Source organism: Quercus lobata, chromosome 4, assembly GCF_001633185.2.
Source record: "Quercus lobata isolate SW786 chromosome 4, ValleyOak3.0 Primary Assembly, whole genome shotgun sequence".
In the NCBI taxonomy this organism is placed as follows: Eukaryota; Viridiplantae; Streptophyta; class Magnoliopsida; order Fagales; family Fagaceae; genus Quercus; species Quercus lobata.
The window spans coordinates 83,086,071-83,098,952 of NC_044907.1; the positions used below are offsets into that span (position 1 = coordinate 83,086,071).

General features: G+C 31.7%; 1 protein-coding gene across 1 annotated transcript; it reads left to right on the top strand.

The window, feature by feature from the left end:
* The first annotated feature begins 338 nt into the window (after nt 1-338).
* Nucleotides 339-12,506, top strand: LOC115985958 (G-type lectin S-receptor-like serine/threonine-protein kinase At1g67520). Its single transcript, XM_031108841.1, has 2 exons — nt 339-673; nt 11,924-12,506. The coding sequence occupies exons 1-2, from the start codon at nt 339-341 to the stop codon at nt 12,504-12,506; spliced, it is 918 nt and encodes a 305-aa protein (XP_030964701.1).
* Nucleotides 12,507-12,882: the final 376 nt, after the last annotated feature.

Consider the following 12,882-nt stretch of genomic DNA (forward strand, 5'->3'; position numbering starts at 1 on the left):
TTTATGCTCAACGGCTAGTGCATTACAAAATCTTTGTCTGGAGATCATAGCTCATTCTGTGACCGTTGCTCCATCCGTTACGTTTCATCATCAATGTGCGTAATAAATGCATAACGTATTCTTTGGGTGAATGATGATCTGCATATAATGATGACCATAAAGTTCATCATTACTCATGACTCTAAATTTATTGTACATTTTACCCATGATTACATCATTACACCAGTGAGAAATTTTCTTTCATTCTTTAAAATTGCCTACTGTATTGATCCAATTATTCCTCAAGTCTTCCTAGACGTTGAAGTAGTAGCCTTGTGAAAACTTCAGTGGTATTAATCATGGATACCAACGTCGTACAGTTTTTCAAATTAGTTTTCTTGCTCTTCTTCCCATGTATGTGGACTCCTCATGATGCACAGTGGGTACATGTATCATCTACGGGTATATCATCTGCGGGTGACAGTATTAATCCTGGTGATACGCTCAATTCCTCAACTTACATAGTTTCTGAAAAAGGGACATTCGCTTTGGGGTTCTTCCACCGGATCGATGGTACTACTACCACTACCGACACCTACTTAGCAATATCAGAGATGACTGAGGCTGATCAAATTCTTCCTTTTAATCTTTTTGTATGGTTTGGCAGTCGAAACAGACCAATTGTTAACAACTAGTAAGTTGCCCGTGCGATCACGGATAATATTGTAATGTTTTATGTAAGATAAGTTTGGAGAATGTTGTACATATATTATACCATAATTGTTATAGAACTTTTTGTTAGTAATGAGTTCATTATAAGTCGAAACAGACCAAGCTAAAACATGTAAGATAAGTTTGAAGAAATAGAAAAAAATTATAAGAAGTAACAAAAGCTAAACAAAATAATTGAAATTTAGAAAAAAAAAAAAAAAAAAAAAAAAAAAACCTTAATGAACCAAATGCTAAAATCCTTGATTCATACATTATTGAAATTCATAGAAAAGAAAGCACACACAACATATAGATCATTATACAATCATCATTAAACGAAAACTCAAAAAAAAAAAAAAAAAAAAAACCCAAAACTCAATTTATTGTAGGAAAAAAGTCAATATGTATTTCTTTATTGAAATATCAAGAGACTTACTCGAGAAAGAAGCTTTGGAGTCTAAAGAATGCAGATTGAATAGTTGTGTTGTTTTTCCACTGCAAATTCAATTGCCATTGACTAAATCCCCTCCACCCTATCATTGCACGCCCTTAGTGTGATGATCACTTCATAAGTATTAATGTTTGTAGGGTATGGAAGGTAAGGGCTAAAGTTTAAGTTTCCAATAGAGAGATTTACACATATATACATTTAAATTTGGCTAGAGTAGAATTTCTATCTTGTAAAAAAAAAAAAAAAAACCCTCCACCCTAAATGATAACTGCTTGATCCCTATAATCCAATTTATGATTTACAGTAGGTTTAGCTTTTGTTTATTTTGAAAATATCCTAGTATACTCAAGCCATATGCTAAAATTAAACAATCTTGAAAGAACAATGACAATGAGACTTTTACACTACAATAAACAATTATCGACTTCTTAGTTCTAGACTTCAAGCATCTTTTGAAAATCGATATACACAATAACACAACCTATAAAAGAATTGTATCTTGTATCAAAAAAAAAAAAAAAAAAACACAAAATCTCACGATCTTAACCCTACCAATTGTAAGTGAAGAAATGAATTTTTGAAAGTAACAAAAGATGGCTTGAACTCATACGTGTCAAGGCCACTTAATGTGTGATGGATAGCCACTGGCTACAACAAAAGATCACAAAAAGCAATAGGTTTCTTCCATTGGCCTAGTGTTTTAAAAAATTGTGAGTATGGAAACAAAATTTGAGAGTAGCAGTAGTTTAGGAAAATTAACTATTAAAGGTTTTTTTTTTTTGAAGAGAAAGAAAGAGAATGGAGGCATATGGTCAAAATTGAGAGGGGAAGGCAAAGCATGAGAGAGAGGTTGGGGAGTTGGAGTCAAAAGGTTTAGAAAATCCTACGTTAATCATTATTGCAGAGTTTTGATAATGTACATAATGTGAAAACAAAAAGGCAAAAACCAAAACATCATTTTGGAGGCAAGCTGTGATTAATGCATCTACACAATCATAAAGGCAGAAACTTTTTATATAACTAACGTAAAAACTTGCCGTACCTAAAAAAAAAAAGACTAACAGAGGGAGACTTTGTTTATGAGATGTTTGTATGTAAATTCATCACCATAAAATTATAAGGATTCCCATATAATAAAATAAAATAATTATAGTAAATAAAAGATATGGATTTGTGTAATTTAGGCAACAGAAATGCTGGAAGAGTATCTGTCCCGATCTCATTAGTTATTAGTATCCCTTTTTAGAAAAAAAAAGAAAACTGAAACATTTGGTATACTAAAAGACATGAAGAAGAGAGAGAATTGTGGTGTAAACTCAGTCAATTAATGGCCGAATTGGATGATTGTAGAGAAACTTCATAGGAGGTGCCACTTGGCAAAAACTTAGACCCTCACACAATGAGGTCTTTGCTTTTATATATACTAGCTTACGCACAATGTGCGGGATACTTTTATTTATTACAAAAGACATGATAACTAAAAATATAAACATTTTTTCATTAAGATAATACCAAAAAAAAAAAAAAAAAAAATCAAATAATGACTTGCAAGAAAAAGACGTGAATCCTGAGAGTATTTCATAGAGACTTCCAAAATAAAATCTTGAAATTTCGTGGTCAGTCAACAAATTTTTATATAGACCTTTTAGAAATAGATTTAGAAAATTTGTATTCCTCTATCACCTATGCACTCAAGCAAAAAGAAAGTGTTTTTTCTTTTTATGTGTTTTTTACTCCAATAATTTATTATTCAAAACATGTTCCAAAGGTACAAAAGATTACCAAAATAAAATTATGGCGGTCCAATAGAGATTATAATTGTCTTTGTTTTTTGTAGAAGCAAATGTAGGTAACTTCCACAAACAATAATTAATAATTAAAATATTATGATACTCAAATCCTGTAGTATTAATCCATGAAATGCATCAGACTACAATAGTAAATAGTCTCACAAAATTCTACACCAAAGGAAAATGTAGAACAACAAACAGAAATACAGGATAAAAAAAATCAGAGTTTTGCCTAATGCAGACCATTGATCCAAGAAATTTAAGAATGTTGTCAGATTGTCTAAGAAAACCTTTCCCTGTAATGTAATAAAGAAACACATTAGAGCACAATTAGTTGTGATCAGGGATCAAAATTAAAACTAATATTCAGGATATATATTCTAAATACAATGAAATTCTAGCAATAGCATAATACAATTTAATTGAGTGTTGAAATCAACCAACTTCAAACTTTAATTGTATAAACATTATATCATAACAATTCTAAAATATTTTATAGAAAACTTTCAAAGGTTTGTGTCATTTGTATTTTCTAAATGTTGATGGACTTTTTTGTTTCCTGCAATGATTGATGCTTTAATTTACTGGCGCCTCAAGAAATAGCATAATATGTGCATATTGGCCATTCCTTTAGAGCAACTAAATCAAACGTAAGTATAAATGAAACTCTAGTAGAAGATGGTTCCAATTGTTCCCATGACCATTCTCCTGCTTTTCCTAGCTAGTGTAGGACCATTTCTAATACACACAGTTTGGAAATTATTTCGTCTTCCATGCCATTTTGTTTTGGTTCTCTTCTCAAACATTATCATCCACCTTCTTTCTCATGCTACCATTGCATTATATATAATCTTTGGCATGCTACTATTGCATTATATATATACATATATATATATTCTTTTTTCTATGATAACATTGTAAAGGATCAAAAGTAATTTTAATAGTTTTTTTTTTGGTTACAAAGTACATGTGTGAAAATCTGCATATGCTGTTTCTGGTTTTTTTTTTTAATTATCAAGCATTAACAAATGAGAAAGACATTCATTTAAAAATAAAAGCAACAAAGGGAAAATTATGCTATCCTGACCTTTCAATTTAATTTAGTAACTCTTCTTGAACAACAACCAATGATCTTATCTGCTTCTGTGCTACCACAAAAACACGTGAAAAAAATAAAAAGAAAAAAAAAGATGTTGAAAATACATAAATCTAATAAACATCAATGTAAAACAGGTTCTACAAAATACAAACCGAGTTCCTATACACATTCCATCCACAAAAAATGTAGAAGTAAATTTGGTCACATATGCAAAAAGATGTAAAGAATAATTAAGATGGTAGTGACCTGCGTCATGGAGAACAGGCAACCTATGCTACTAAGGTGGTACTACTTTGTGACTTTGTCAGTAAAATCACTGGAGTACAAATATAATAGTAATACTACTAACCACTATTCAATTGGCAAAACTGATCCACATATCTTAAGAAATAGGATTGGATGATTTGCAAGTTTTGGCAAGTAACAAAAATTTTTTTTGGTCCTTCTGGGAATTTTAATCAAACAATCTGGACTCAAAAGAGAGTCTACCAATTAGGAACAGCTACCAAGTTAAATTCAGATCCAAATATATAAATACATGCTTACTAATTTCTTCTTCATCAACTGCTTTCGTTATATATTTTTTGTAACATAGACTTTTATCTATAATGAAAACATATAAACTTTTAAAATACCAAGACAAAGGAAAAGGTACAAAGGAATTAAAATTGAAGTTCCAGACTTTAAGAAAAATAAGACAGACAATACTTTTACAGGTCAATTTACTGAAGAAAAAAAATTTAATTGAAACCAAATACTTCAAAAACAATTCTGACTATATTGCGCAGGGAAAAAACTAATTCAAACCCAAAGACATCAAATGAAAAAAACGTAACCCAAAAAAAAGAGAGAAACAAAAGGAAAATCAGGCTAACCTAAACCTTTCAATATGATTTGGTATCTCTTCTTGCAAAATACCAAACCAACGTATCTGGTAGAGAACTGTGTAAATCTGTGCTTCGACAAAAGGACAAGCAAAAGAAGGATTTTTTTAAATACAGTGAATAAGAAGAAAGAGAGACTACAAAAGAAACTATAGATGTATGCAAAGTTTCGCAAATGTTTTAATCTGGATTTATTCAAAAAAAATGTAAGATTAATCACACATAACAATTTGTTTTTAAAATAAAAAGCTTTTTCTAAAGATTAACAAACTAATCTAAACATTAATGTGTACACCACACAACAATCTTTAGTAAATAATCCCTAAATATTCAACGACATAATTTTAAGCAATATGTTGGCTATTTAATTTACCCAAAATTAAAATAAATAAATAAAAGCGTTAATCAAATTCAATAAATAAAAATAAAATAATAATAAATAAAAACATAATTTACTGCCAAAAAATATTCATTCATTCCTTTAAACAAATATACAATCAAACGGAAAACAGCACAATCATTAAAGGGGTTTTAGACTTTTTAGTTTCAGATAGTAGATGCTCAGCAACATTGAAAAATCAACCATTATTCAAGGGTAAACATGTTTTTATCTACACATATTCAAGAGCTAAACCCCATGATGCCACCAAAAAAAAAAAAAAAAACTGGATTATGATAAATCAGGAAGAAAGCATCAAAATAAAGAGTATAACACATCAAGTAACAAAATGCTAACCTTGGATGTAGGTGCTGCAGAAAAGAAGCGAAACAGAGTGGGTGTCAAATTGAAAATTGGGAGGAAGAGATTTTATTTTGCCGTTTTTTCTTTTACTGAATGAAGGGGATTCATCTTTTCTTTGAGGTGGGTGCCGTTTGATTAAGGGTGTGGCAATTCAGGGGTTTTATTAAGTGGTGTGAAATGGTTTAAGTTGTTAAAAAATCAGTCCACGTTATACCATAAAAACCATGTTGTTGGGCACGTCCAACAATCACCATAAAAACCTTTTCCCTTCTTGGCCTGTGTTTGTTCCACTACCTTTCTCTTCTTATCTAATAAACCTTCTTCTCTAATGACCCAGATAGCAAGCCAAAAAAACAGGAACAAAACAAAATATGAAACTGAAATTCATGAAAGCAAAGGAACAAAACCCCAAAACTGAAAATTCCTAATAACAATTCAATTAGAATTTGATCTTCTAGGTTGTTTCCCTCATTTCAATGAAATCCCTAAATTGACAACAAACCTAATTGAAGACAATAGGATAAGAGATTAATTAGAAGTCCAACTATTAAAACAATCTAAATATCGTAACCTTTGAATTATAAGTCTGGAGTACCCTAAAAAAATGAATCCAAATATTCCAAGAGAAAAAAATGAAAAATATTGAAGATTTTGGTAATCTAACAATCACATCATATGTAAAATTCAAGGTGCAATCAATTAAGATAAAACAATCTTTGCAAAAAAAAATTTAAGATAAACAATATACGTAAACCATATCAGTTGTGAGATCAATGCATGTCACTATTTAAAGGCCAAAGAAGTATTCTGTATTAGTGTGATTCAGTAACATATAATTAATAAGCACCAGAAAACTAATCTTCATGTTGTTCATGGCAATATACACTAAAAAATGGCATAAAAATTATTTTAAAATAAGATCAGTGTGAAGAGGTATTTAACAGAAGCAATGGAAGTCCTAAAAACAAATAGAAAGAAGTACAAAGTGTCTCATATAAGAAAGGTGAAGAAGAAATACAACTTGTGTTAGTGATAGATTGTTTTAAAGAAAGTGAAGGGGTATTCTGTCAACTCCAAATCTCCAACCAATCATGGTGAAATTACATCCTTTGTTGGACATGCTTTTGATTCTCTCTTCACCTTTTCTACTTTCTGTTATATACACAGATAGAAAAATCGGTCGTACAAACAAATAGGAAAAATTACCAAATGTCTCATATAATAAAGGAGAAGAAGAATTTCAACATGTTTAGCAGCAAATGCTATGGGGTCTACCAAGCACTCTAACCAACCAAAAATTAATTAAACCTCCCTAGGTAGATTGAAAAATTAATACCAAATAAACAGAAAAAATACTAAAATCAAAGCATCAGTTATAAGAGGAAAAAGATTAATCAAGCATATTTAAATTTCAAAAATTAAGCAAGAAAAAACTTGGGAAATATTAAGAGAAACAAACTACTTCCTATCTTCCCAAATAGCACTTGAATTTACATATCCAGTAATTGAGTTTTATTAAATAAAACAGAAATACATAAAAATATTTTAAAACTGACATTTAAAAATTAATTATTTCATTCATAATTTTATATAGCAAAACACAACAATATCCAACAATTTTGTTTTTCAATTTTTTGGGTTATACCTGTTGGCAATATTATAAGAATTGTGGATTTGAAAAAATTAAAAAAAAAAAAAATATTTTCCTTTCTTTGCCTTTGTTTGCTCCACCGCCTTTCTCTTCTTCTTCTCTAGTTATGATTGTGACCGTTGATCAAAACCAATTTTAAAGCAAGACCTTAATACGAAAACAAATCTCTCTTATTCCTTTAAACGGTGTTTAGTGCAACCCCTTAATATAGTTGATCAAACTTTAAAGTTAAAAAAATGCAATTGCGTGAATAATTATGTTGGTCAGGGGGTATGTCACGTGAAATAACAAAAGGGAATTGAAATATTGTCTTCTACCCAGATCTAAAAAAAAGAAGAAAAACAAAATTAAAATAAAAAACCTTTACCGGACTGTATCTATTTCTCTCTCTATCTCTGTCTCTCTATTTCTCTGTATCTGTATCTGTCTCTCTCTCTATCTCCATATCTCTCAATTCCTCAATTGACCTTTCCTTCGTATTTAATTTTAACCGTTTTTAACCTAAATCATATAAAACCCAAAATTTAAAAAATCAAATCAAAACCTAATATTACCCAAATACCTAAATAAAAATCAATCCAACCAAATTTCTCAAAACTAATTCATATTTCATACCCATACTAGGGGTGGCAATTTTTATCCATATCCATGAACCCACCCATTACCCACCTTATTTGGATAAGTCTTAACCCAACCCATTTGAATATTTGGGTTAAATGGGTAAGGACCCATTTGGTTATTTAATTAGATGGGTCTAAATGGATAATCCCACTAATACCCACTAAACCCATCTAAAATTTAAATAAACAACATAAAATCTAAATTTCTAGAAAATGACTAAAATACCCCTGAAACTTAGAAAATGACCAAAATACTACAAAAACCCAAAAAATGACCAAAATACCCCTAAAACCCAAAAAATGACCAAAATACCCTCGAAACCTAAAAAACGACCAAAATACCCTCCAAAACCTAAAAATTACCAAAATACCCCCAAAACCAAAAAAATGAACAAAATATCCCTAAAACTCCAAAAAATGACCAAAATACCCCCAAAACCCAACAAATGACCAAAATACCCTCGAAACTTAAAAATTTCCAAAATACCCCAAAAATCCAAAAAATAACCAAAATACCTTTGAAACCCAAAAAATGACCAAAATACCCCTAAAACCTAAAAATTACTAAAATACCACCAAAACCCAAAAACTGACCAAAATACCCCCGAAATCTAAAAATGACCAAAATACTTCCAAAACCCAAAAAATAACCAAAATACCCCTATAACCCAAAAAAAAGACCAAAATACTCCCAAAACCCAAAAAATGACCAAAATACCTCTGAAACCCAAAAAATGACCAAAATACCCCTAAAACCTAAAAATGACCAAAATACCTCCAAAACCCAAAAAATGACCAAAATACCCTTAAAATCCAAAAAATGACCAAAATTCCCCCAAAACCCAAAAAATGACCAAAATACCCCAAAACCCACAAAATGACCAAAATACCTCCAAAATCTCTAAAATGAGCAAAATACCCCCCCAAAACCTCTAAAATGAGCAAAATACCCCCAAAACCCACAAAATGAGAAAAATACTCTCAAAACCCAAAAAATGACCAAAATACCCCCGAAATCTAAAAATGACCAAAATACTTCCAAAACCCAAAAAATAACCAAAATACCCCGAAACCCAAAAATGACCAAAATACCTCTGAAACCCAAAAAATGACCAAAATACCCCTAAAACCTAAAAATGACCAAAATACCTCCAAAACCCAAAAAATGACCAAAATACCCTCGAAACCCAAAAAATGACCAAAATTCCCCCAAAACCCAAAAAATGACCAAAATACCCCCAAAACCCACAAAATGACCAAAATCTCTAAAATGAGCAAAATACCCCCCAAAACCTCTCAAATGACCAAAATACCCCCAAAACCCACAAAATGAGAAAAATACCTCCAAAACCTCTAAAATGAGCAAAATACCCCCCCCCCCCAAACCTCTAAAATGTCCAAAATATCCCCAAAACCTAAAAATTATCAAAATACCCTAAAAACCCAAAAAATGACCAAAATGCTTCCTAAACCTAAAAAATGACCAAAATACCCCCTAAACCTTAAAAATGACCGAAATACCTTTGAAACCTTAAAATTACCAAAAATACCCCCGAAACCTAAAAAATGACCAAAATACCTCTGAAACCTATAAAATGATTAAAATACCCCAAGACCTAAAAAATGACTAAAATAACCCCAAAACCTATTACAATGACCAAAATACCCCAAAAACTTAAAAAATGATCAAAATACCCCCAAAACCTAACAATTACCAAAATACACCCTAAACCTAAAAAATTACTAAAATACTCCCTAAACCTAAAAAATTACCAAAATACTCCATAAACCTAAAAAAATGACCGAAATACCTCTAAAACCTAAAAAATAACTGAAATACCCTAGAAACCTAAAAAATTACCAAAATACCCTGAAACCTAAAAAATGATCAAAATACCCCCAAAAATCTAAAAAATGACTAAAATAATCCCAAAACCTAAAAAAATGATCGATAAAAACCCCTGAAACCCAAATTATGACCAAAATGCCCCTAAACATGTAAGATGACCAAAATACACTTGAAACATCTAAAATTACCGAAATAGAGGTTTCAGGGTATTTTGGATGTTTCAAGGATATTTTTGACAAATTAAAGGTTCTAAGAGTCTTTCATTCATTTTATAGGTTTCGAGGGAATTTCGGTAATTTTTTATGTTTCAGGGTTATTTTGATTATCTTTTAGATTCTAAGGGTATTTTAGCTATTTTTTAGGTTACAAGGGCATTTTTCTCATCTTTTAGTTTTAGGGTTATTTCGGTAAATTTCTATGGTTCAAAAGTATTTTGGTAATTTTTAGGTTTTGGGGTATTTCGGTAATTTTTTAGGTTTCGGTGGTATTTTGGTCATTTTAAGGTTTCGAGGGTATTTCGGTCATTTTTCGGGTTTCAAGGGTATTTGGTATTTTTTGAGGTTTTGGGGGTATTTTGGTCATTTTTAGGTTTTGGGGGTATTTTGGTAATTTTTTAGGTTTCGAGGGTATTTTGGTAATTTTTAGGTTTTGGGGGTATTTTGGTTAGTTTTTGGGTTTCAGGGGTATTTTGGTAATTTTTAGGTTTTGGGGGTATTTTGGTGAGTTTTTGGGTTTTGGGGGTATTTTGGTAATTTTTAAGGTTTCGGGGTATTTTGGTCATTTTTTGGGTTTCGGGGGTATTTTGGCCATTTTTTGGGTTTTGAGGGTATTTTGGCTATTTTTTGGGTTTTGGAGGTATTTAGGTCATTTTTAGGTTTCGGGGGTATTTTGGTAATTTTTTGGGTTTTAGGGGTATTTTAGTAATTTTTAGGTTTTGAGGGTATTTTGGTCATTTTTTGGGTTTTGGGGGTACTTTGGTCATTTTTTGGGTTTCGGAGGTATTTTGGTCATTTTTAGGTTTTGATGGTATTTTGGTTATTTTTTTGGGTTTTGAGGGTATTTTGGTCTTTTTTTGGGTTTTGGGGGGTATTTTGGTAATTTTTAGGTTTCAAGGGTACTTTTGGTCATTTTTTGAGTTTTGGGGGGTATTTTGGTCATTTTTTGGGTTTCAGTGGCTATTTTGGTCATTTTAGTGGTTTTTAAGCATATTTGGTGATTTTAGAGATATCAGGGGTATTTTGGTCATTTTAGAGGTTTCATGGGTATTTTGGGATAATTTTGGATGTCCAAGGGTATATTGGTAATTTTGGAAGTTTAGGTGTATTTGCATCATTTTAGGTATTTATGGGTATTTTTGAGGTCAAGAAGGTATTCAAGTAGTTTTAGAGGTATTTGGGTCATATTGGGTTAAATGGGTGGGTTACTAATTAAATGGGTTGGGTTGGTAATGAATAATTAATTTATATATAAACGGGTCATAAATGGATAAATGGATAATTATACACCCAACCCATCTATGACCCAACCCATTTATGACCCAACCCGCCCATTTGCCACCCCTAACCCATACCCAGATCTAAGAAAGAATGAAAAAGACGAAAAGCTTACCAATGATAGTTCTCTCAATGTTTGTCTCCTTCTCATCTCTGTATAGTAGGAAAAACGGAAGGCGCCCTTACAGTGATGGCAGGAGATCTGGGCGGCGCCCTTCTCTCTATCTCTGCCTCTCTATTTCTCTGTCTCTCTTTTTTGTTGATCTCTCTTTCTCCTTTCTCCATGTAGCAATCTTTCTGAGAAGACAGAGGAGTCACGGGTTTTAATTTCAGTTTTTAGAAGAGAATTGGGTTTTGTTTTGCGGTAAACGGTGTTTTGGGTCTGCAAAATCGTTTTTTGAAGTTTTTGATTTCATCGCCTCTCTCTTACTCTGTTACACTCCGTGCCCACATCGCTCCTCTCTATTTCTATCTTGGTGCACAATTTTAACCGGTTAATTTTTTTATATTTATAATAAGAGGCTTTTAAACGGTGCGTAGGATTGTCAAACAACATAATGTAACGCTTTTTAATTTAAACGTGTCTAAATTTTAGATGCTCACTTTTTCTATTTGTCAACGCATCCTTAATTTTAGGATTTCACTTTCTCTCAGCTTCTGCTATTATATAGATATAGATATAGATATTGATTCAGGCATGCTTACCTTGGACAACAATGGAACATTGAAAATTGTACAAAAAGGTGGGGATCCTATAGTTTTATACTCTCCTCCTCAACCTACCAAAAATACTGTTGCTACTCTATTGGATTCAGGCAATTTTATATTAAAAGAAGTTCAATCAAACGGATCAATTAAAAGGGTCTTATGGCAAAGTTTTGATTATCCTGCCGACACACTTTTGCCTGGAATGAAATTAGGGGTCAGGCACAAAACTGGCCAAACTTGGTCACTCACATCATGGTTAACTGATGAAATCCCAGTTCCAGGGCCTTTGGCTCTTGAATGGGACCCCAAGGGATACCAATTGATCATTAAGCAACATGGGGTGGTTTATTGGACAAGTGGAGTCTTGAGAGGTAAGACATTTAAGAATATTTCACCAGAGGTAACATCCATGTATGATATAAGAAAGTACAGAAACTTTGAAGAAGAAATAGAGAAACAATATGCGAGAGAGAGAATGAAAAATTCTGATTTCAATTCAATAATGAATCTGTACAAGCTCTGCGTCTAAATACCAAAAACAGAGGCCTGGAAAATCAATTACATCCCAAATCAGTTACAGCACGTGTGACTTTTTGTTATTCCACGTGTGTGACTCCTTCAACTTAAATACATGAAAAACTACAAGTAGCTTACATACAGAAAATACAAAACTACAACAACTATACTACACTAATGTCATTTAGACAGAAAAATCATTTCTTCGCTGCTTTCTTCTTTTGCTTCATTTCTTTTCTGTCTTTCTGATGTGGGCTACAATCTTGATATATGACTTCATCATTGTTTCAAATGAAGACGAAGATTCCTTCACCTACGTCAATAGCAATCAAAGCCAGAGGTCAGAATGGTTGCTTACAACCATGGGGCAATTAAAGGATTTAAAAGGA